We start from the raw sequence: 22,374 nt of genomic DNA on the forward strand, positions 1-22,374 counted from the left end.
TAAGTGGAGGTAAATGTCAGAGCTGGGATTTGAACCCAGATTCTCTTTCTTCAGATCTAGCTGCAGCACTCATCCTGCCAAAGTGAATTGTCCAGATAACAAAAACACTTTTTATTTTAACCCTGAGAATGGCAGGCTTCCTGGAAAACCTAGAGTACACAAAACAAAATTCATACTTTTTTGGAAGATTCCTGTCATCATAAGGGGCTGTTCTGGGCCATGTCCAGTGATGGTCATCAAGCTGTGTGTGTCCCCCTTCACATCTCAGCTTTTAATATGCTGAGAATAACATGAATGGCAACTGTTCCTGGTCATTTTTGGCCGCTCTGTTTCTTCCAGTTGTCTTCCTCACAAGTGTGAGGAAACTGCCATCCCCTGTGACTGAAGATGCTAGTTTTATCCTAACTTGTTAGAGTCCTTTCTAAAACAAGCCAGTAGATTGGACACGGGCCAAAAGAGTTCTTCTGTGAATTGCATGAACTTAATTTATATTCTTGGAGACATTTGATTAGATGCCTCAGGAGGCCCTTTTTGTTATGGCTATATATTTCATGGACCACAATGGGGTGCCATTGTGCACAGAGTGCTGGGGAAAAACGAGGAGAACTCATCTTCATGAGTTCTAACTCGCCTCAGATACTTCCTCGCTGTGTGACCCTGAGCAAGTCACTTCACCCTGTTTGCCTTATTTTCCTCATCTGTAAAATGGGCTGGAAAAGGAAATGGCAAACAATTCCAGTATCTTTGCCAAGAAGACTCCAATGGAGTCATGGAGTATCAGATATGACTGAAATGACTGAAAAAGTAATACATTCTATGTAGATGAAATTGCTAAATTAAATTACTTCCAGATAAGTGAAATATTATATTTGACTCTAGAGCAAGGATTCTTAACTATATATATATATATATATATATATATATATATATATATATTCTTAACTATATATATATATATATATATTCTTAACCATATATATATATATATATATATATATATATATAAATATAAAATTTAAAGTTCATGGGCTTCCAATATGTGTGTGTATATATATATATATATATATATACACACACACATATATAAATATATGTGTATATTTAAATAATAAATAATACATAAACACATACTCTTTAATAACCATTCCAATATAATTGTTCTCTTTTGTAATCTTATATAGTTTTCTTATGCATTTAAAAACACTATTCTAGGAGTGGGTCCACAGGTTTCACTGGATTGTTACACGGTTAGGTACAGAGTCTACTTGGAAAAAAATTTAGAGCCGCTATTCTAGGATTAGTGAGCAGGACCTAAGAGAGGGTAGAGAATGGACCCAAGTTTGGGAACCAATCTGTCAGTTGTTCATTCAGTCTGTAACCATTTATTAAGCACTACTATGTCAGGCATTGAGCAGAATGCTGGGGATACAAATAAACACAAAGACAATCCCTGCTCTTGAGGAGCTCAATCTAATGTTATAACATTATCTGTAAAATATAAGGATTGGCTGAGATAGTCTCAGAAGTCCCTTCTAGCTTTGTCCTGTGATCCATAGAATTTGCATGCTGGGATGGGTTTGACCACTTCCTTTATTTGAATCTCATTGGTAAAGCAACAATTAACCTCTTCCTCTTTCAGAGAGGGGTCCTCTGGATAATTATAGAAATGAATTTCATCAGCTACCTTCTTTTTTGCTTCTTTTTTAGGTAATTGAGGCCAACCAGGACACGCAGACGATGCTGGAACTCTATGAGAAAAACCGGGACCAAATATTAACTGCAGGCGATATGAAACATCACTTGTAGAACCAGGAAAACCTATGTGATTGTAGTAGCAGCCTGTCAGGGTCTGTCATTTTAGTCATGAGGAAGAACTTTTTGAGGTACACTCAAGTGAATTTTCTATCATAAATTAATAAAAGTAAATGTGTATACATACACATGCAACATGCTATAACATGAAATGCATGTACGTGTATATGTATATATGTCTACTTCAGTATACTAACTATTGAAGTATACATGGATATACAGGTTTGTGTATACATGTATGTCTTCAGTACATTTCATGGGTGTTCTTCTATTACTTAAGTCTCTACCATGAAGTCTATTGGTGCGATCCACCTGATTTGAGGATGTGACCTGCCTGAGATTTTTAGCCAAAAAAAAAAAAAAAATCACTTAGCATAACTATGTGGCAGGCCATTTAACTGACTGCTGACGAGTGCTGCGCTAGCAAATTTGGACCAATTAATCCTAATTGAAGTTGAATGTCATTCATCATCTAATTAAGTTCATCAGCCTCCATAAGCATACATGGTCATTGCCATTATTGAAGACTTGGAATGATTTTTTCTGCTGTGTAGCTCAATTGTAGGAGGTAGAATAGTTGACTTCCAATCCTTTATTGTCCAAATCCAAACTTTTGATGACCTAGGAATAGCTGCAGTGGTAGAGTCAGATCCTCCTGACAACTGGATAGTCCAGCCTTTTGTTGTGAGCATGGGAATGGGAGCTTGTATTTATAGAAAGAAAGTCGGGGGACTGAATGGAGCCAAGTGTCATTGTTGTCTGGTAATTTTGTTTGCCAAGTTATTGAAGGGAATAAACAATTGTTGGATTTTTTGTTTTTGCAAACCAATGTTGTATTTGGTCTCATCAAATATTAACGGTGTTACATCCTGGTTTGAACTCCATCAAGGGTCTGGGTCTGAAATGCAGCTTACTTGTATTGGCATGAAATCATGTAACTTTTATGAGCACAAAGGCTTTATTTTCTGAATGACACCCTTTCTTACAGTCCTGTTCAAGGAGAGAAGAGATGACAATCTGGGGTGCCCTAACGCAGGGATCTCAGATCCACAGGCCTGCCCTTTGGGCTGCTTGTACCCCATTATACTTGGAGGCATGCCATTTGGCTTTTTGGCTCAAATAAATGCAATTGGAAGTGGTTTTAGGATCCTCAGTGAAGAGAAAAAGACTTAGAATGTCAGCAATAGAAGTGGATATATACTTCAAATAGACATTTGATCTGAAGTCACTGTTTTTAACTGGCAGACAGGAAATTAGACCAGTTGATTTCTGAGGGTCTTTCTCTCTGATGCCATTGCAAGTTTTCTGTGATATTCAAATATATTATTTTTTCATTTTGAGAGAAATTACTCTTTTCATTTGGGCATATTAAATGTTGAGGAAAGAACAGGATAGCTGGGGACCTCATTCCCCTCTTATTGACTACCTCCTTTTATCCTTTTAGGACTTACCTCAAGCCTAAAGTTGAGGGCAATATCACAAGACTCCATGGCCTCTAAGGAACTCCTTGCTCCATTGCTTATATTTTAAAAAATATATTTTTATTAATATCTTTTTTTTACATTATTGTAATTTCTAGGAGCCCTCCCCTAGTTCCTCCCACCCCAGAGTCTTCCCACAAAATAGCATTTCTTCAAAGAAACAAATAGGAAAAATTTCAGCATAATTGAGCAGTATAATGAAAAAAAAAATCACAAAATATGTGCAGTGTACAATATGGTAGATCTCTTTGCAAATAACTTGAGTTGAAGGTGTCTTGGGTTGTTTATTTTTTGTAATTTTACAACTTTCACTTTTGTGAAAGTTATTTTTATTTATATTGTAAGCATTTTTGTATATTGGTTTTTTTTTTTTTTTGGCTCTGCTTATTTCACCCTGCAGCCATTACTTCATTTAGATTTTTTCACGCTTCTCTGTATTCATTACATTCATCATTTCTCAGAGAAAAGTCATATTTCATAACATTAGTGTGCCACAATTTCTTTTCCCCAGTTATTGAGCATCTACTTTGTTTCCAATTCTTACAAAAAGTGCTGCTGTAAATATTTTGTGGGAACTTCTTTCTTATTTATATCTTCCTTGAAGAATAAACTTAGTAAGAGAATGTCTAGATCAGGGGTTCTCAAACTACAGCCCACAGGCCAGATGCGGCTGCTGAGGACGTTTATGTGGCCCAAAGGGTTATGACAAGTGGGCTGAGAGGCGGAGACGGAGTGTGAGTTTTTGTTTTTAACTATAGTCCGGCCCTCCCACAGTCTGAGGGACAGTGAACTGGCCCCCTATTTAAAAACTTTGAGGACCACTGGTCAATCATTTTCTAAAATGATTGTATTGATTTACAACTTCACCAACAAAGTATTAACCTTCCTATCTTCCCACCTTTTGTCATCTTTACCAATTTGCAAGGTGTGAAATGAAACCTCAGGCTTGTTTCAACTTACATTCCTCCACTGCTTTTAAATGGTTTTGAGCTTGTTCAAATGATTTGTTCTTTTCTTTATTCTAGAGGGATGACTTTGAAAGGAACATTGGGACAGGAATCAGGAGCTTTGACCCTATCACTAACTCACTTTCTGACTTTAGGAAAGTAATTTTCCCTCTCCAGGTCGCAGTTTCTTATCTGTAAAAACCAAAAGTTTGGGCTACAAATTGAGAATTATAGAATTTCAGAGTTGGAAAGGATCTCAGAGGCCCATGTAGTCTAGTCTACATCTGAAAAAACATTCCTTCTGTAACACACTCAGCAAGTTTTTTTGTCCCTTTCAAGTGAAGGGGAACCCACTACCTCCCAGGCAACTGACTCCACTTTTGGATGGCTCTCCTCATTAGGGATTTTTCCTGAGCTCAGGTTCAGAAGTTTGCTTCTCTGAAATGTCCACCTCTTGCTTCTGCTTCTGTCTCTGGGGCCAAACAGCAAGTTGAATCTCTCTTCCCCATGACAGGATCTCAAATGCTTGAAGGCACTTCCCATGCCTCTTGAGTTTTCCCTTCTCCAGGCTGTCTTGTACTGCACTAATCTTCTGTAGCTGGACCACAGGAAGTAAATCATAATAAAACACTTAAGACTTCATCTCCATGTGAAAGTCAGTGGGGTCATAGTTGTAATAGCATTGGATCGGGCACCTCGAGAGACCTGGCACATCTCAGTTGGAATGTGGGATGAAAGTTACTTTTTATGTCAGCCTTAAATACCCCTTTATCTTTAAAGGGGTGAATAAGAATTATCCTACTGTGTACCTGACAAGGTTGGGAGGACCAAAGGACTTGAGGGATGTAATGCTATGCAAATGCCAGCTGTTATTATGATGCCTTTTTTCTTTTCTTTCTTTCTTTCTTTTCTTTTTTTTTCCAATGTAAATGGCAAAGAAAGAAGCTGTTTTGGAAAGCATAATGAGCCCACATGTTTTTAAAAATCCTATTGGAGAGTACATGTTTTCTCTTAACATGTAACAACAGTCTTGTCCTAAGGACCCTTATAGTCAGGATAGTTCTGGACTTAAGTGCACCAAGGTCACCGGTGGGACCTTGCCCTCCATGGGGCTGTTTTCTTGTTAGGAGAATGAAGTAGTTGGACATGCTGACTTTCTAACTTACAGATCTTTGATCCTAGAAGCTCATATACTTATAGCAGCACAAGGTTCTTAAAGTCCTCTACATATACTCTCATTTGACATATGTGAGATATAATAACCAATTACAACTATTGCCTCCATTTTATAGACAAAGGAATAAAGCTGAGAGGAACTGACTTTCTTTGCCACGATCACACAAGTGGCGAGTGTTCTAAGGTGGAGAACACTTAGCGCATTAAGAGATCTGGAATCTAAATATTTTCTCTAGTCCCAGGTCTTTTCCCAACTCATGGAGCTGTTTCCCATGACATTCTGGGACTCTAACTTGTGCTTTGGAATGAAAAAAATACTTTGTTAGTTCATGTAATAGTTTATCTTTGCCCAACTGTTATAATCTTTTTTTTTTTTTTTCAAACTTGCTTTAAAAATGAAAAAAAAAAATCAATTCTTGTTAGTAAGAAAGGCAGAGTAAGCAGGTGGAGGTTTACAGACAAAATCAGTTGTAGCATTCATGATTCTTTTAATTGGATCACAATGTCCTCAAGGATTCAGGGAGATGAAAGCACTATTAGAATGTCAGCTATTATGAGTGGCAGCGTGGCAGAAGAGAAGGCTCGGACTGTCTAAGGTGGTGGTATTGCAGAGCAGTTATTAGTCCGTACTCATAGGAAGAGATTCCTTACCAAGAGTTCCCTACACTAATGAAATCACAGGTCTAGGAGTCCCTCGCCTCCCAAAAAAAAATTGTTATTGGGAAACTTCTAGCCTGAACTAAAGATCCTTCTCATCAGCTAAGGTGCTGGACCTGTAGTCAAGAAGACCTGAGTGTTTCACACAATTATCAGCCCTGCGATAACCTCTGCCTCAGTTTCTTCATCTGTAAAATGGGGATAATAACACCTCCCAAACTTGGGAACATCAAATGATGACACATTTGAAAAGTGCTCTGTATACCTTAAAGGGATAGAAAAGTGCTATTGTTACTGTTACACTGATTATTCTTACTTTCCCATTCTGTGGATAGCCCCACCAAGGACAAGGAAGTAGGTGTCCAGCCCTGAATTCAGAAGGACCCGAGTTCAAATGTGGTCTCAGACACTTAACACTTCCTGGCTGTGTGACCCTGGGCAAGTCACTTAGCCCCAATTACCTCAGCAAAAACAAAACCAGATATTTCTGTTTGAATTGAAAGCTGCTTATAATTCTGATTTAACCCTCTCATTTTACAAAAGAGGAAATGGGCCCAGGAAGGGGGGGATGAGACTTCTTTAAGAGCACAGAATGTTGTGAATGAATGCATGAAAAAGCATGTGTGTGCTAATGATGTGCAAAGCACTAAGTTAAATGCTGGGAATGCAAATGGAGAAAAACCAAACCAGTACCTTCCCTCAAGCAGCTTATATTCTAAAGGGAAAACAACACAGAAGGGACAATATAACACAGATTTTCAGATGGAAAGCTGCAAAGAAAATACCGATACATCTATGGTGTCATTTCCATTGATAAAACCATTTCCATTTTTGATTGGAAACTTTGACAATACCAAGGACTTTGGTGCCATGAATTTTCCTTTTTAGATCAGAGGATTTGATTGAGGAGAAGGGTGGGGCGAGGCTAGGTCATATTTCCAAAAGGGTGAATTTCCTGCATGGTGGCTTCAGGGATGGAGCTGGGATTGGTGATCCTTGGGGGAGGAGAGATACATTGTTGGTAGCAGGGCTTTGGGGCCCAGGATCCTGGACTGACTCCACTGGGATGTGATGGGATATGGGTGTGGTGATCATGGTGGTTTGGCTTGTCTGGCACTTGCCACCTCTCCTCTATCTTTTGTGGTCCCTTGCTGCATCAGCTAGTGCCAAAAAGAACTATCCAAACTCCCTCTCCAGTGTTCTTTGTACCACCAGGGCCCCTGTTCTCTTCTTATTAGAAAAGGATATTTATTGCCAAAAGTAGACCCCAGGGATGGATTGAGCTGGACTGGGGAAGACCAGAATTGAGCATCCAGAAAGATATGTGGAGTCTGGTAGCGCTTGGAGAGCTGGCTGCAGATTTCATGAAACAGCAGCTCTCAATCTAGAGATGGCCACATAATAAAGTGAGTTTAGAAAGCAGATTCAAGACCAAGAAGGTAGAAATCAGAAGATTTTGAACTGGAAGAAAAGTTAGGAAACTGTAATTTGACCTGCTTATCAGTTTGCAGGCAGAAGAACAGAGCACTAATCCTGAATCCTGAAGTTGGAGCAGAATCTGGGATCTGGGATGCCAATATGTTCAGAGGCAGGGATTGGGGTGGAGGTGGGGAAGGATTGAGGCTATGGACAAAGCCCGGCAATAACCAGGTGATGAGATCATGCTGATTGCATAGATGTCAGGAGGTCTAGACCTGCAGCATGAAGGTAAAAAGGGCAGGCACTAGGAGAAAAATAAGGGCTTAAAGACAGGCATTCCAGTCATTGGGAAACTGAGTCATAGGGGGACCAGCAATAAGAGTAGTGGCTCTGAGCTCAAACCCCAGTAATTCTGGGCTAACCAAGACCAAGATTAGTCTCAGACTATGCAGTAGAATTCATCAAAGACTATTAGAACCAGAAGGAACTATAATCATTATCTACTACAAGTCTCATTAAATTTGAGAAAACTGAGGCACCACAGGTAAAGTGTTATCCATAATAATAGCTGGCTAAGAAACCAGGCTCCCAAGTTAGCTGTTTGACTTCAAAGCACCAGGGTTCCTTGGTGCTGACAGGTGGTAGAATTGCTCTGCTATCTGTAGGAGAATGGAGGAGCAGAAAGTAAGCAAGAGTTAGGAAGCAGCAGCTACCACAGAAGGATCCACAAATAATGTCAGCTTCCCAATGTTTATCTAGTCCTTTTTATATATTATTTCACATCCCTCCTAAGAGGGAGGAGGCACAAGGATTACCATCTACTTTTAGCAGATGAGAAAACCAAGGCACCAGGAAATATCAAGATCTTTTCATGTTTACTTGGCTAGTTCAAGTTTTCCATGATTTTTCTAAGTAACATTTTTCAGGTAACACTCTTAGGTCTTTCTGTGATAACCCACCATCTTTGTGCTTGTGGTAGTGAAACTTCTCTGGCTTGTCTTTGGAAAATCTCTAATCTGTCTAACTCTCCTTCCTATCCAACTAGAAAGGACTTTGGAATATAGAATGTCCTAACTTGAATGGGCCTTAGAACATAGAAAATCAGAACTAGGAGAGATCTTAGAACATAGAATGACAACATAGAATCTCAGCTGGAAGAGATCTTAGAACACAGAACGTTAATATAGAATGTCAGCTGGAAGAGGTCTTAGAACATAGATTGTCAGCTGAAAGCGCTCTTAGAGCATAGAATGTCAACTTAGATCTTAGAACACAGAATATTAAAATATAAAAGCATTGGAATTGAAATGGGCCTTAGTCTAACATACTTATTTCACGTGTTGCTGAGGAACATGGTTCAGAGATGGGATGTGCTTGTCTCAGATCACAGTGGATGGTAGGGCTGGATTAGAACTTAGGTATTTTGAGTCCAAATTCCACATCCTTTGTACTTATCCAGATTGCTGCTCTCTTGTCTCCTGAGATGATGGAGTCCTTCATACTATTGCAGGAATAAGATTGGATGGCCTTGTGACAGAACCTGAAGGGAAGAGGGAGGACGTGTTGTTTCTATGTTCCTTACTTCTGTTTTCCTTGACGTTGCCTATATTCACAAAATCAAGCAGGAAATAGAAATGCCTTGCCTAGCCCTCGTTTCTGAGAATGTTCATTTCCCTTCCTGACAGACACAAAGTCTTGTTACCTAGAGGGTTTAAGCCAGTCATCGACAGTCATCCTGATGGTGTGTGCAGATGGTGGTATCTGGTGGAAATACCTCTAGACTTCTGGGAGGAATGTAGGTAATGTTTGGAGGCTCCTGGACTTGGCGGAAGGATGGTGTAGCTCTCTGAAGCTGCTGCCTTCTGCTCTCAGAACAGCTGCTTTTCTGCAGTCCACACACTAATTCTGAGGCTGGCTGAATGGTGGGATGTATATCAAGGCACTTGTGCTGTCCCTCAGAATGGTTGGGGCTTCCAGTAGCCTGGTTGTTAGTGACCTTCAAGTTCTCTTCAATAGAATATTCAAGACTTTCAGTACTGTGAGCTTTAATTTGGAGCCTGCTAAAGGAGGAGGAAAGGTCATCCAGATCATCCTCACTGGACCAGTCATCTCCCCAGGGAGCATTGTTATGAAGGGTAATGTTGGTAGGGTGGGGCTCTGGACTTGTATCTGGAAGAGTGGGCCTAGTGGCAATGCCAAAGTTTGCCCCCTCTGCTGGCTTAGGCCTTACCTGTGGGCCAGGGACCTTACTGCTGTCATCGGATGTTGGAGCTGTAAAAACTGTTAGGGCGGGGGGACCACTGGATGCCACGGGAGGCAGAATGGAGGTGATTCTGGACACAGCAGCCTTGCTGGAGACCAAGATGCCTTGGTCAGCACAGCCCCCTTGGGCCTGGGGCTTCCTCTGGCTGCCCAGAGGGAGGTCCTTGGGGAAAATGGGCGTCTGGCCAATGAAGATGTCCCTGTAGCAGTTCAAGAACTCATCACTCTCTGAACACTTGCTAATATCTTGGACTACTTCCTGGTCATGGGGGAGGACATCTGCAGGAGATAGGCCCGTGGGCAGACTTAGATCTGATTTCAAATGACAACCATCCTCTGTTACCTCACTCAAATGCCTTTCAGATTTGTCTTTGTCTACTGGATTCTGTGCATTCCTCAGGTTGGAAAGCAAGTTGTCTTTCTCCCTGTTGCTTGGGAAGACCTGGTTGGGATGATTCTCCATGTCTTTCCTGCATTTTGGAAGCCCCAATGGCTGGGCACTTTGTAGAAGGGTCCCCTCTTCCTCCCTATAAGCTGACTCAGAAGACATTTCAAGGATGGTTTCACATTCAACTCTGGTGAGGAAGATTTCAAATGCTGTCTGCATTGCTTCCTCCTCGTTTATTTTTCTGACAAGTGAAAATTCTGTGGCTGTTAAGGCAACATAACCTATTTTCTTCAGGATCATTTCCACAATGTTTTCTGGAAGCACAGACCGAACTGTGTAGACAAAATTACCTGTAAATGTCTGAAACAAAACAAGGCATTAGGAATGAGGCAAACCTTTGAGGAAAATCAAACAATGAAGGGAGAAAGATTCTGCTTACTATTTGAGAACTAGGGATCCCCAGGGTCTAATGGATAGATATGGAATTATGGGACTGCGGAGCTCAAAATCACAGAAACTTAATAGAATTGAGAAGGACATTAAAACAATAAAAAGTTAGAGTGAGAAGGGATTTAAGGACATAGGAAGTTAGAGTATGGTGCATAGCAATGGTAGAATAAACACTATGAAATGTTAAAGCTGAAAGAGATGTGAAAAGAGACAGGCATTTGTTAGAACACAGAATAGAATGTCACTGCCAAGAGGTACCTCACAGTATAGAATGTAAGAACCAGAAAGAACCTTTGAGCGCAGGATATTAGGATATAGAGTGTAAGACTTGGCAGGAAATGTAAAGATCATCTATCAAACTTCTCTATTTTATATGTAGAGAAACTGAGGTCTATCCAGAGACAGAAAGTAATTTTCTCAGCTTGGTAAATAGAATAAATCTCAGAGCAAGGGATTTCAACTTAATCCTCACTTTCAGAACAACACTCTTAAAAATAACTTTAATTGATTTTTTTGTTTTTGTATTACTTTGATTTCCAAATACATTCTCTCTCTTTTCCACCCCATGCAGAGAACTATGCTTTGTAACAAAAAGTAAAGAAAGAAGATGAGAGAGGGAAACAAGTTAGCAAAACTAACCACCCCATCAATGGAATCTAGCATGGATACAGTGTTCCACATTGTTAGTTCCCCCAGCTTGGCAAAGAAGGGAGGGGGGTGCATTGTCTCACTTCTTCTCAGGGGTCAGTCTTGGTTATTATAATTTCAGACTGATGTACACCACTAAGCTGGGGTGGCCTTTGTGGGGATGGGATAGGTGTCCAGGCCAGATAGCCTAGGGACTTTCTGTTATAGGTGAATACAGTTAGAAGATAAGAGAGTAATATGTCAGTAAGGAGAACTTGGAGGAAATGTAGATTGCTGAGTTGTGGGGTGGGAAGCTGCTGTTTCCCCCTAACAATCCTGTGTGATTTGTAGTATCCCATCAGCCCCATGCCAAATAGCATGTCAAAGAAAGATGTATGCTCCCCCAAATTCAACATTCTGGAGAGGAGAGAAGTGTCATCCATCATGCATGTTTGTGCTCGATGGAAAACCTCTGCTGGTCCCCTGCTGGTTATGGCTCTGCTCTGGAAATCAGCTAGGTGCTGTGTTTGATAGTGTTAGGAGATCTCAGTTCAAATCCGGCCTCCGACTCTTATTAGCTGTGTCATGCCAGACAAGACACTTAACCTCCCTCACCTCAGTATCCTCATCTGCAAAATGATTGGGAATGGGGGGAAGAGAGAACAAGGTTTGATGGTCTCTTCCAGGTCTAAATCTATAATTCTCTCTGAGAAATAGCAGGCACTTTGATTCTTCCTCCCAATACCAAGGATATATTGTTATCTTTGTTTTATTGTACTTTTATTGATTTTATTAAATATTTCCCAATTATATTTTAATCCGGTTGTGGATTGTGGGGCATTATCTTTGACACCTTTGCTCGCTAATGCTGAGAATAGGATTTTGAAAATATTAGGTATTTGATATATATATTTGCTGTCACTATTGTGGTTAAAAGACTTCCCATCATATAACCACTGCAATAGTAAGAATCTACATAGTACTTTGCATATTTACATGTTCCCCCTAAAGAAGGAAGTGCCCTATATCTACAAAGTGCTTTATAATCAATCTTGTTGGATGCCCATGACACTCCTGTGAGGTAGGCTGGGCAAGTTTTATTGACCTCATTTTACAAATAAGGAAACTGAGGCACAGAACCAAAAAGTGACTTGCTCAAATCCACAGGTGGTGGAACCAAGGATTTGATTCCAGACCTCCTGATTTCCTTCTTCTTCATCTTTGGGGAAGAGGGCTTTCTAAAAGCCATTTCCCTGCTGAAGTCAGAAATGGGGAGGGGAGGGGAAGGGAAAGGAGGGTAGGGTAGGGTGGACTTCCACCCTTTAATGCTGGACTTCCAGCATTAAATCTTAAGATTGTATGATTCCTAAGGAGCAGAAAGATCCCACGTTTACCCTCCTAATCTTTCTTCTTTCCCTTCCCTTCCTATCTTTTCCTCTTCTCTCTTCTGACACTCCCCTCCCCTCCTGCCTCAGAGCTGATAACCAAGTTAAATGCCTTGATGGTCAGTCCCTTACCTTCTGGGATCAGTACCTACCTTCAGGGACTTTATTTCTCTCCTCCAGGGGAGGAGAAAGAGGTTGACACAAACGAGCTCCAGGAATTCCAGTGCTGGCACCAGCCTTGGACATACATCCTCTCCCTGCCCCAGAAGCCCCTGGGAAGAGCCACCAGTGACTGCCTCCTCATATAAGCTGAGTCCTCGGGGTTGCCTGGTCCCTGAGGCCAGGAGCTGTCTGGCTTTCTGGGTGACAGCTGGCTGCCTGCAGGCCCACAGCCGTCCATCCCGGCCTCCTGCCCGGTAGTAAGTGATGTAGTCTTGGAAGAGCTCCAATGCCTCCTGCTCGGGGGCTCCTGGGTCTGTCTCTTTCATGGCTTTGGGAGCCAGAGGCCAGGTACCAGCGGAGAGAGGGAGAGAGAGCTCCCCTCTGTCTGGGGCACCCCGGGGCCTGGAGGAGGAAGTCCTTGGCAAGGGTTCCCATTGCCCTGTGATTGGCCAGCGAGGGCTCCTCCACTGGGAGACCCAGGTGGTTGGCTGTCAGAGAGGGCTCAGATTGGGAGGAGTCTGTCGAAGGAGGAAGTACAGAAAGACAGCAGGAAGCAAAAAGAGAAAATGGTTTGGAAGTCTGGCTCACCCCATACTGCTGTTTCTGGTAGAACAGAGAATGAGGTGAGACTCCTCTGTCAAGTCCGAAACTCAGAACTGGCAAGGCTCGTCCTGGCCTTCCTCCACTCTGGTCCGAAGCCAAGCAGCTGCTGGAATCTAGCCCTCAACTGAAAAGTTTTTAGGGATGTTTAACCCAGGGAAGAGACAATCAGTCAGTCAGTCAGTCAGTCAGTCAGTCAGTCAGTCAGACAGTCAGACCGTCAGTAAACAAACATCATGTGCCAGGCACCATGTTAAGTGTTGGGATACCCTTGCTTTCAAGGAACCCACAGTCAAATGGAGAAGACAGCATGTAAGACACTATGTACAAATAAGGTGTGGTTAAAGTCATGGATGACTCTTCATTATCTTATTTGGGGTTTTCTTGGCAAAGATCCTGGCTATTTTATAGCTCATTTTACAAATAAGGAAACTGAGGCAAATGAGGTTAAATGGCTTGCCCAGGTTCACACAACTAGTAAGTGTCTGATGCTGACTTTGAATTCAGGTCCTCCTGACTCTAGGACCAGTGCTCTGGCCACTGATTTCACAACTGGGAAAATCCCATAATATTTTGGTGCCCTTTAAGACTTCAAGTTGTAAAAGAGTCACTGATCTGTATTGGTGAAGGGTTTTTCTCCCTGGGAATTTCCAACATCTACAAAATCATATATCTTGACCTGCACACCTTGCATCTCTCTCCAAAAGAATGGCCAGGGCATCTCAGTTTTGTCTCTGTTTTATTATCACCCAGCTCCGTGGTCTAACAAATAAAATGAAATAAAAAATAATTATGAAAATGCATGCTATAAGAGTAAACTACCTAAGAGGTAGCGATATTTACAAGTCAAATAGGCAGTCTCAGGATGTCATGAGTCCCTCTCAGAACGCCTTTGAGCAGGGGCTGTATAACCACTTGTCAGGGATTTAGTAGAGAGGACTTCTGTTCAGTATGATTGAACTAGATGGTCTTTAGGGCTCTTGCCATCTCTGACATTCTATGATTCTATTGATAATTCATGTCTGGATTCAATTTGGAGGACTTCTCTATAATATGTATAATTGATGTTTTCACTCAAGGATGTGATTGTATGAAAACACCAGAATCTGGTTCATGTCTCTGACAGCCCTCAGCTCTTAGAATAGAGCCTGACACATACTAGGTACTAAATGAATGTTTGTTAACTAGCAGCAAGCATTAGGATAACAAGTACAAAAGTGTAGAACAGATTACTTAAGAGTAAAAGAACACAAGAAGGATTTGTATCTAGGTCTTTAGCGAAGCTAAGATCAGAGAGAACCCCTCCTGATGAGCTCCTTTTTCCAATCAACAAGTTTGACTCACACAGGCTTTGCAGACTCAGTACCAGCTGGTGAAATCTTTGCCTCATGGGGTTCCACTTTAGATTTAATGGAGGACCAGAATCCCTGAGGCAGATCAAAGTTCTCAGTGCCACCATCTGCCAGGAAACTCCCGCCACTACTCCAGCTAGCCACTGGTTGGTCTTTGTTATGGCTCCCCACTCTATCACTTAGTATGTCTCCAAAATTTCTCTGCATTTATCTGGCTTAGCTTTTGATTCACAGTGTTGATGATTGCATTATAGGTTGGAAGTGACGCCAAGTCTGGCTCACTCTCCATGTGGTTCTTCAAACTGGAAACCTAGGATGTGCTTCCCCGTACAAATGTCGCCAGACACTTGAGTACTATGTGACGAGGGACAAGTCTTTTCACTTGGGACAACATCAATTTCCTTTTCTCTAAAATGGGAGTAATAATTCTTGTACTGTTTCCTGAGCTCTATTCTCATGTCACCACCTACATTTTGGATGTCTCAAACTGGATGTCTTTTGGTACATCTAAAACATCATCTTTTCCCTCAACCCCATCCCCCCAACTTCACAACTTTCCTATTACTGTTCGGGGTACCTCTAGGCAGTGAACAAACCTTAGACTAATGGTCTGTATCTCAGTTTTGTCTCTGTTTTATTATCACCTAACAAATAAAATGAAATAAAAGTGACTAGTGGGAACACTGGCATCATTTGGAAAACCTACCACCATCAAAACAGGGCTGCCCCTCTCCTGATAAACCTTTATGGGGGAGTAAAATGCCCAGGACCCAACAGCATAGGGTTGCTCTGCACCTGGAGACAGCCTAACACTGATGTTACTTGGGAAGAAGGCTCCTAGTGATGCACTGGGAGGTGAGCATTTCCCTCTTTTCCCCATATGTACCATCCCTCCTTTTTCTCTTTCATGATCACTGATGTATGTATATGTGAGAGTATCCCACTGTGCTGCTGGTTTGGATTGCCCAGTAATTTTAGATCCTATAATTCCCTTGCAAGGCAAATAAATCACCATAGTAGTCAACACTTCCAGATGTCTTTCCTAGTTTAGCCAGCCCAATCACTATCCTCCCATCCAGGCTCTTCTCCTTGGTGTGTCATCCTGGACTTACTTTCACCAGCACAAATCCAATCGATAGCTATTTTATACTTCCCTTCCCATTCCCCATAACCACCAACCAGATACAAAAAACAATACAACAACAAAAAACAGGCCAATGGGAGGAGCCAAATGGCAACCCAGCTGAACCCAGATTGTTCTCACCCACTCATTCCACTAGGGAAAGTCTTCACATGTTTGGGGCAGGAACACTCCAACTCACTGAAGGGTTTGAGACCTCAACCTGGTTTAGCCTGTCCGCTGACAGTTTTACCAGGGTGTGGCTGCTGTGCCTGCTACACCTTCCTGAAACTACAAGTGAGACTTAAGTCTCACTAAACACTGCTGTTTTATTGTGTGTCCTTTCTTGAAGAGAATTAGGACCTCAGGAAGGGGGTGCCATGATGTGCAAGTGATTTAAGTAGGGAAAGGCTGTACAAAACCATGAGCCTCACTCTCTCTTCTGGAACCATCCAGAGCCAGTGTCAAAATGTGGCTCAGGATGACTGGAGATGGCCCTGGATGCAGTAGGAGATCTTGGCCTTTTTAAGCTAAGATCTTTCCCGGGTCTCACTTTGACTGAAGCAACACCCAATCAGTGACGAAGTAAAGCTAGGTAAGAAATGAGGCAAAGAATGGTCTCTTTCACCTCATTAAAAACTAAAGATAAACACCTCTGGTGTGAGGGCTTGCTGAGCATTCCCCCTTTAAATAAATATGTGTTAAAACAATTTTTTAAACATTAAAAAAAATGTTGAGTTCCAACTTTTCTCCTTCCCTTCCTTCTCCCCTCCCTGAGGTGGTAAGCTATCAGATATAGGTTATAAATGTGCAATCATGTGAAATATTTCCATATTAGTCATTTTGTACAAGAAGACAAGTAAAAGAAAAAAGGTGAAAAATATCATGTTTACTCTGTATTCAAACAATATTATTCTTTCTTTGGAGGCAGGTATGCTTTTTCATTAATCCTAGGGGATTTCCTTGAATCATTGTAATGTTGAGAATAGTTAAGTTATTCACAGTTCTTCATTGAACAAGATTGCTGGAACTGTGTTTTCCTGGTGCTGCTCACTTCACTTTGCATCAGTTTTTGTAAAATTATCCTTCTTGTAATTTCTTATAGGACAATGATATTCCATTATAATCATTTATAACAGTTTGTTTAGCCGTTCCCCAATTGAAGGGCATCCCTTTGATTTCTGATTCTCAGCCACCATAAAAAAGAGCTGGTATAAATATTTTTTGTACAAATAGGTTCTCCCCCCCCTCCTTTTTTTTTTTTTTTTTTTTTTTTGTTGTTGTTGATGTCTTTGGATATAGACCTAGCAATTAAAGGTATGTATGAAATATCACAGTTCCAAATTGCTCTACAGAATGGTTGGATCAGTTTGCAACTCCACCAACAATGCATTAGCATTTCCTCCAATATTCATCATTTCCTCCCCTTCCCTTTTTTGTCATATTAGCCAATCTGATAAGTATGAGGTGGTACCCCAGAGTTATCTTAATTTTTTGCTGGGCCCTTTTCAAGGCTCTTCTTCCATCTTTCATGGACTATAAGAGAGGAAGGAAAATTTTCTGCCTTCTTTTCCCTTTCCACCTCTCTCATCTAGGCTGGCATGAAGCAGCTAAGGGGCACTTAGTCAGTGCCCTAGAAGTCAGAGACTTCTTAGCTGTAAGTTATTATAACTCTGTCTATCTCAGTTTTATCATGAGGACCAAATGAAATTATATTAGTAAAGTTCTTGGTACAGTGTCTGGTATACAGTGAGAGGATATTATATAAGTGCTAGCTATTATCATTATTTTAATAATAATAATAATATTTCTCCCCAGCCCTGCTTTCAGCTGTTTTTCTTGCAATCAGGTTACCAATCCCTCCCTGCCCTCTTTTCCTCTTTTTCCGCTGGGATCACTGTCTCAGCTTGATTGTTGATCAGTAGGAGGTGGAGCTTGCAAAGAGTCTTTTCTTAGTATCTTGTTTCCCAGAAATAGATTGAGCAGGTTCATCTGATATCCAGAGTGTCCCTTGGAAACTACTGCAGCTTCAAGAAGTCTCTACCTGGATTTCTTATTAGATTCTGGTATGTTCTGGGCATTAGGTTCAAATCAAACAACTGCATCTATCCTTTTCTCTCCACTCAGCAATCTCTACCCCAGAGATTTTATCACCTTTGCCACCTTTCTTCTGAATTATTGGAATAGTCTTCTAATTTACCTTTCCACTTCTGATCTCTCTCTTCTTCAATTCAGCTTCTAAACGGATATTCCAGCCATCAAACTGATATGATCTAACCATATCACACCTCCAAAAAAAAAATCTTCCATGACTCTCTTAGAGAGCTCAGGGAAAAATACAAATACCTCCTAAGTTTAAAGTTATTATTAATTATCCCCTTTGAAATGATTTTTTAAAATTATAGTGCAACATAATAAAACAACACAATACAAAACAATTTATCTCTCCTTTGAATTATTGCAATATTTGATCTTTTTGCTTCCAGTCTTTCCCATTCTAATCCACCCTCCATGCAATTGCTAAAATGATTTTCCTGAAGTCTAGATTTGACCACATCCCTTCCTTGCAATACAATAAACATTTATTAAGCACCTACTAGATGCCAGGTATTATGCTAAGTACTGAGGATACCCCAAAAATTGCTTTTCAAGGAACTTACAGTTTAGAGGGGAGGAGAGGAAGCACCATCAGGGGTTAGCTAGAAGAGAGACATTATGCTGCTTGGAGTTCAAATCAAGGCAGGCTGCAGGCAGGAAGTGCAGATTTAGTTAATTCAGATTCAGACTTCTAGTCTATACAGCAGCTTGGCTGCTCAGTGGTTAGATTACTGGCCTGAAATCATGAAGAGTCATTTTCTCTTTTTCTCTTTTCTCTTTTCTGGTTTTTTTTTTTTTTTTTTTTTGGTTCCTTCTTTTTCTGAGGCTGGGGTTAAGTGACTTGCCCAGGGTCACACAGCTAGGAAGTATTAAGTGTCTGAGATCACATTTGAACTCGGGTCCTCCTGAATTCAAGGCTGGTGTTCTATCCATTGCGCCACCTAACTGCCCCTAAGAGTCATTTTCTCAAGTTCAAATATAGCCTTTGCTAGGTATGTGACATCCCAAATGAGGTCATGAATAGTTGGAAAGGACTGAACAACAAATACTTGTTTAATATATTAATTATGTATGTTATTAATTATATACCACCTAACTATTATAAATGAATATCATTGTCTCATTAATTACACAATATATGCTATTGAATATTAATATGTTATGTGCCATATAAACACATTAATATGTAATAATTAATGATGTAATTAATAATATAATAATGTGTAATCATTGTAGCTTACATATATTATATATAATTGTAAATGCAATTAGATGGCACAGCAATAAAGCAATGAGTTTGGGATTAAGAATATTCATCTTCATTAATTCAAATCCAGCCTTACTAGTCATGTAACCCTGGGCAAGTAACTTAATCCGGTTTACCTCAGTTTCCTCATAAGTAAATCAAACTGGAGAAGGAAATGGCAAACCACTTCAATGTCTCTGCCAAGAAAACCCCAAAATGGGTCATGGAGAGTCAGAAATGAATGAAATGCTTGAACAAGAGCAACAACAAAAGAATCATAATGTTATTTATGTCATAATATGTAATGTTCTTGAATTGTGAGGGACCGGTCGTCTGCTCAATTATAGCATGATAGCAAATAATTCATTCTGTTGAGTAGACTGAAAAGGAATCCTGACTACTCTCTTTATGGTTAAATCATGAGAGTATATAGCGCAAATATTTTCTTTGGAGGCATCTGTAAAGATCGTTGGTCTTTTAAGAGGAACCTTAGAAACCTTTTCTTCAAAAATCCATTGCCAATTATGTAGTAGCCGGGTTATCTTTAATGGAGATCCATATGCAAAATTTGGAGCGGTGGCCAATAAAATTTGCCATTCTGGGATGGTCTCACAGCATACATTAATTTGTGTGTTAGTATAGAATGTGTATATTTTTTCAGGACTTATTCCAGATAATTGTATTACTTTCTTAATAGCCTTTAATAAAATTCTAGCCACAAGCCCTGGGTAAGGAGTAAGGCTTTGTTCTGGTTGTGCTGGGAGGTTCACCCACTCAATCACTCTGTCTCCTTGATGAAGGACTGCTGTGGGTGCCTCTTTTGTAGCAAAAACTGATATTTCCAAGGGCTTTTGAGTGACTCTTTCAACCACATTGGATAAAGCCAGTTCAACTTCTTTCAAAGCCTCTTGTGCTTCTTTTGTAAGCTGGCGTGGTGAATTTAAAGCACTGTCTCCCCTTAAAATGTCATACAGAGGTTGCAGTTGATTGGTAGTCAAGCCTAACACTGGACGCATCCATTGGATATCTCCTATTAATTTTTGGAAATCATTTAAGGTGTTCAACTTCTCTGCTCTTAAAGAAAGCTTTTGTACTGTGAGTGTCTTAGGATATACTTCATATCCTAAATATTGTAAAGGAGTATGTCTTTGAATTTTTTCTGTAGATATATGCAGTTTGTAGTACTTTAGTGTTTCCATGGTCTTTTGTAGACATGCTTCTAACATTTGTTCCTCAGGTGCACATCCCAATATATCATCCATATAATGTAACAATATTACTTTTGGAAATGCTTTTCTTACTGGAGCAAGAGCAGCAGCAACATACATTTGGCACATAGTAGGGCTGTTTTTCATTCCCTGTGGCAAAACTGTACATTCATATCTTTTATAAGGCTCAGCCAAATTAACACTAGGTACTGAAAAAGCAAATCTTTTCATATCTTCCTTATCTAGAGGGATAGAGTAGAAATAATCCTTAATGTCTATAACCCATAGAGGCCATACTCTTGGCAACTGAGTAGGAGATGGAAGTCCATGCTGAAGAGTTCCCATACTTTCCATCTGTTCATTTACTCTTCTTAGATCAGTTAACATCCTCCATTTTCCAGATTTCTTTTTCACCACAAATACTGGGGAATTCCAAGGACTTAGAGAAGGCCGCAAGTGTCCTTGGTCAAGTTGTTCGTTCACTATGTCTAATAAGGCCTGAATTTTATCACTTCTTAAGGGCCACTGTTTACCCACACTGGTGAATCAGTCTTCCACTGGATAGGAACCGGTGAAAGTGCAGGTAGGCCTTCAACAGCAGCCCTGTCTAAAAAGCCGAAGTGCTTATTTGTAATCCTATCTGCTGTAAAATGTCTCTTCCCCACAGATTGATGGGGATTTTTTCAACCACAAAAGGAGTAAAAACTCCTGTTTCATCTTCAAATATCCATCTCAAAGGCTTAGCACTAACTTCTGCTGCTATTGATCCTCCTACCCCAGACATATAGGTGTCTGCCTTAATCTTTGGCCAATGACTGGGCCAATTGGCACCTCTAATAACTGTACGATCTGCACCCATGTCTACCAATCCTTCAAATGGTATTCCATTTATATAAATAGTAAGCATAGGTCGGTCAGCTGTCACAGCTGCTATCCAATATATTCCTGGATTTTGTTTATTGGAGTCAAAATCTAGGCGACTATCACCAGGTTGCTTATTAGGGGTACGTAACAATAAGCCTGATGCTACTACTTCTTCTGGTTGATAAATCACACGTTGTCTACCTGTGTTAGTGACTGGGACATTAGCTTCACGTTCTCCAGTTTCCCACATCAGTGTATGGATGGACACTGTTTTGTAGGCACTCTCAGAAGGTGAGATGGTCAAGCCTACTGTGCCTGGAGGCAAAAGATCAATAGGCTCAACAGGAACAGATTTCACTTCTCCAGGGAGTAACTCAGTAGTCTCTACTGCACACAACTCTATTTTTCCTAATTTCAATCCCTTTCTTCCATCTGATTGCCTTTTGGCTGATTGATCATGTCTTAAAATTCTCTGGATGTAACCTCAGCTGCCATCATGCCCCATGTTGGGCGCCAATATGTAATGTTCTTGAATTGTGAGGGACCGGTCATCTGCTCAATTATAATCCTTCTCTGAGAGGAGATCTGTAAAATCTTTTCCTCTGTGCGCAGGTTTCTTGGGAGCTCTGAATCTCCTCCAACTCTTGTCCTTCCTCAAATCAGACTGGTGTCCTTTCAGCCTGCCTGGCATCAAAACTCTATCCCAGAGTCGATTCTTTCAGACCAATGCTACCCTTCTTTTATCCTCCCAGAGAATAGGCACATGAGAACTCAATGGGGCGTGGGGAAATACTTCCACCAATGAACTTGCTCCTCTTAGAATTCCTAAGGTGTAAACTCCCTTTAAAGGCCCAAACCAAAGGTCTGAGCCAGAGAACTGTCAAATCAACCTGAGTTCTCACCTTGTAATTGTCCAGACAACCTGAATTCTTACCTTGTCACTGTCCAGACAACCTGAGTTCTCACCTTGTCACTGTCCAGACAACCTGAGTTCTCACCTTGTAATCCTAACAATAATATGTCTTGTTTTGTAATTCTTAAAGTGTTATGTAGATGCTGCTATTCTTTTTATTACCGATTCTGTCACTTTGTATCCTTGTGACCGGGGACAACTGACATAA

The 22,374-nt window shown here is 40.7% G+C and overlaps 2 protein-coding genes across 2 annotated transcripts in view; one reads left to right on the plus strand and one right to left on the minus strand.

The window, feature by feature from the left end:
- TK2 (thymidine kinase 2) overlaps positions 1-2,639 on the plus strand; it is a 38,173-nt gene extending 35,534 nt beyond the window's left edge. The window contains exon 10 of the mRNA XM_074286548.1: positions 1,708-2,639. Coding sequence (XP_074142649.1) covers positions 1,708-1,806 — 99 coding nt within the window. The 3' untranslated portion in view covers positions 1,807-2,639. The remainder of the gene's footprint in view (positions 1-1,707) is intronic.
- Positions 2,640-5,889: 3,250 nt separating this feature from the next.
- On the minus strand, positions 5,890-13,173 carry LOC141554550 (uncharacterized). Its single transcript, XM_074286547.1, has 2 exons — positions 12,757-13,173; positions 5,890-10,502 (listed from the first exon to the last, which is right to left on the minus strand). The coding sequence occupies exons 1-2, from the start codon at positions 13,090-13,092 to the stop codon at positions 9,213-9,215; spliced, it is 1,626 nt and encodes a 541-aa protein (XP_074142648.1). The 5' UTR covers positions 13,093-13,173; the 3' UTR covers positions 5,890-9,212.
- Between the last annotated feature and the right edge of the window lie 9,201 nt (positions 13,174-22,374).

This window comes from Sminthopsis crassicaudata, chromosome 2 (genome assembly GCF_048593235.1).
Source record: "Sminthopsis crassicaudata isolate SCR6 chromosome 2, ASM4859323v1, whole genome shotgun sequence".
Taxonomy (NCBI): Eukaryota; Metazoa; Chordata; class Mammalia; order Dasyuromorphia; family Dasyuridae; genus Sminthopsis; species Sminthopsis crassicaudata.

Bases quoted from the DNA above. Each gene is read 5' to 3' on its own strand.
- LOC141554550 (XM_074286547.1), bottom strand. From the start codon at position 13,092: ATGAAAGAGACAGACCCAGGAGCCCCCGAGCAGGAGGCATTGGAGCTC. The intron at 10,503-12,756 runs GTAGGTACTGAT...GTTTTGTTTCAG, and splicing joins GAGAAATAAAGTCCCTGAAG to ACATTTACAGGTAATTTTGT.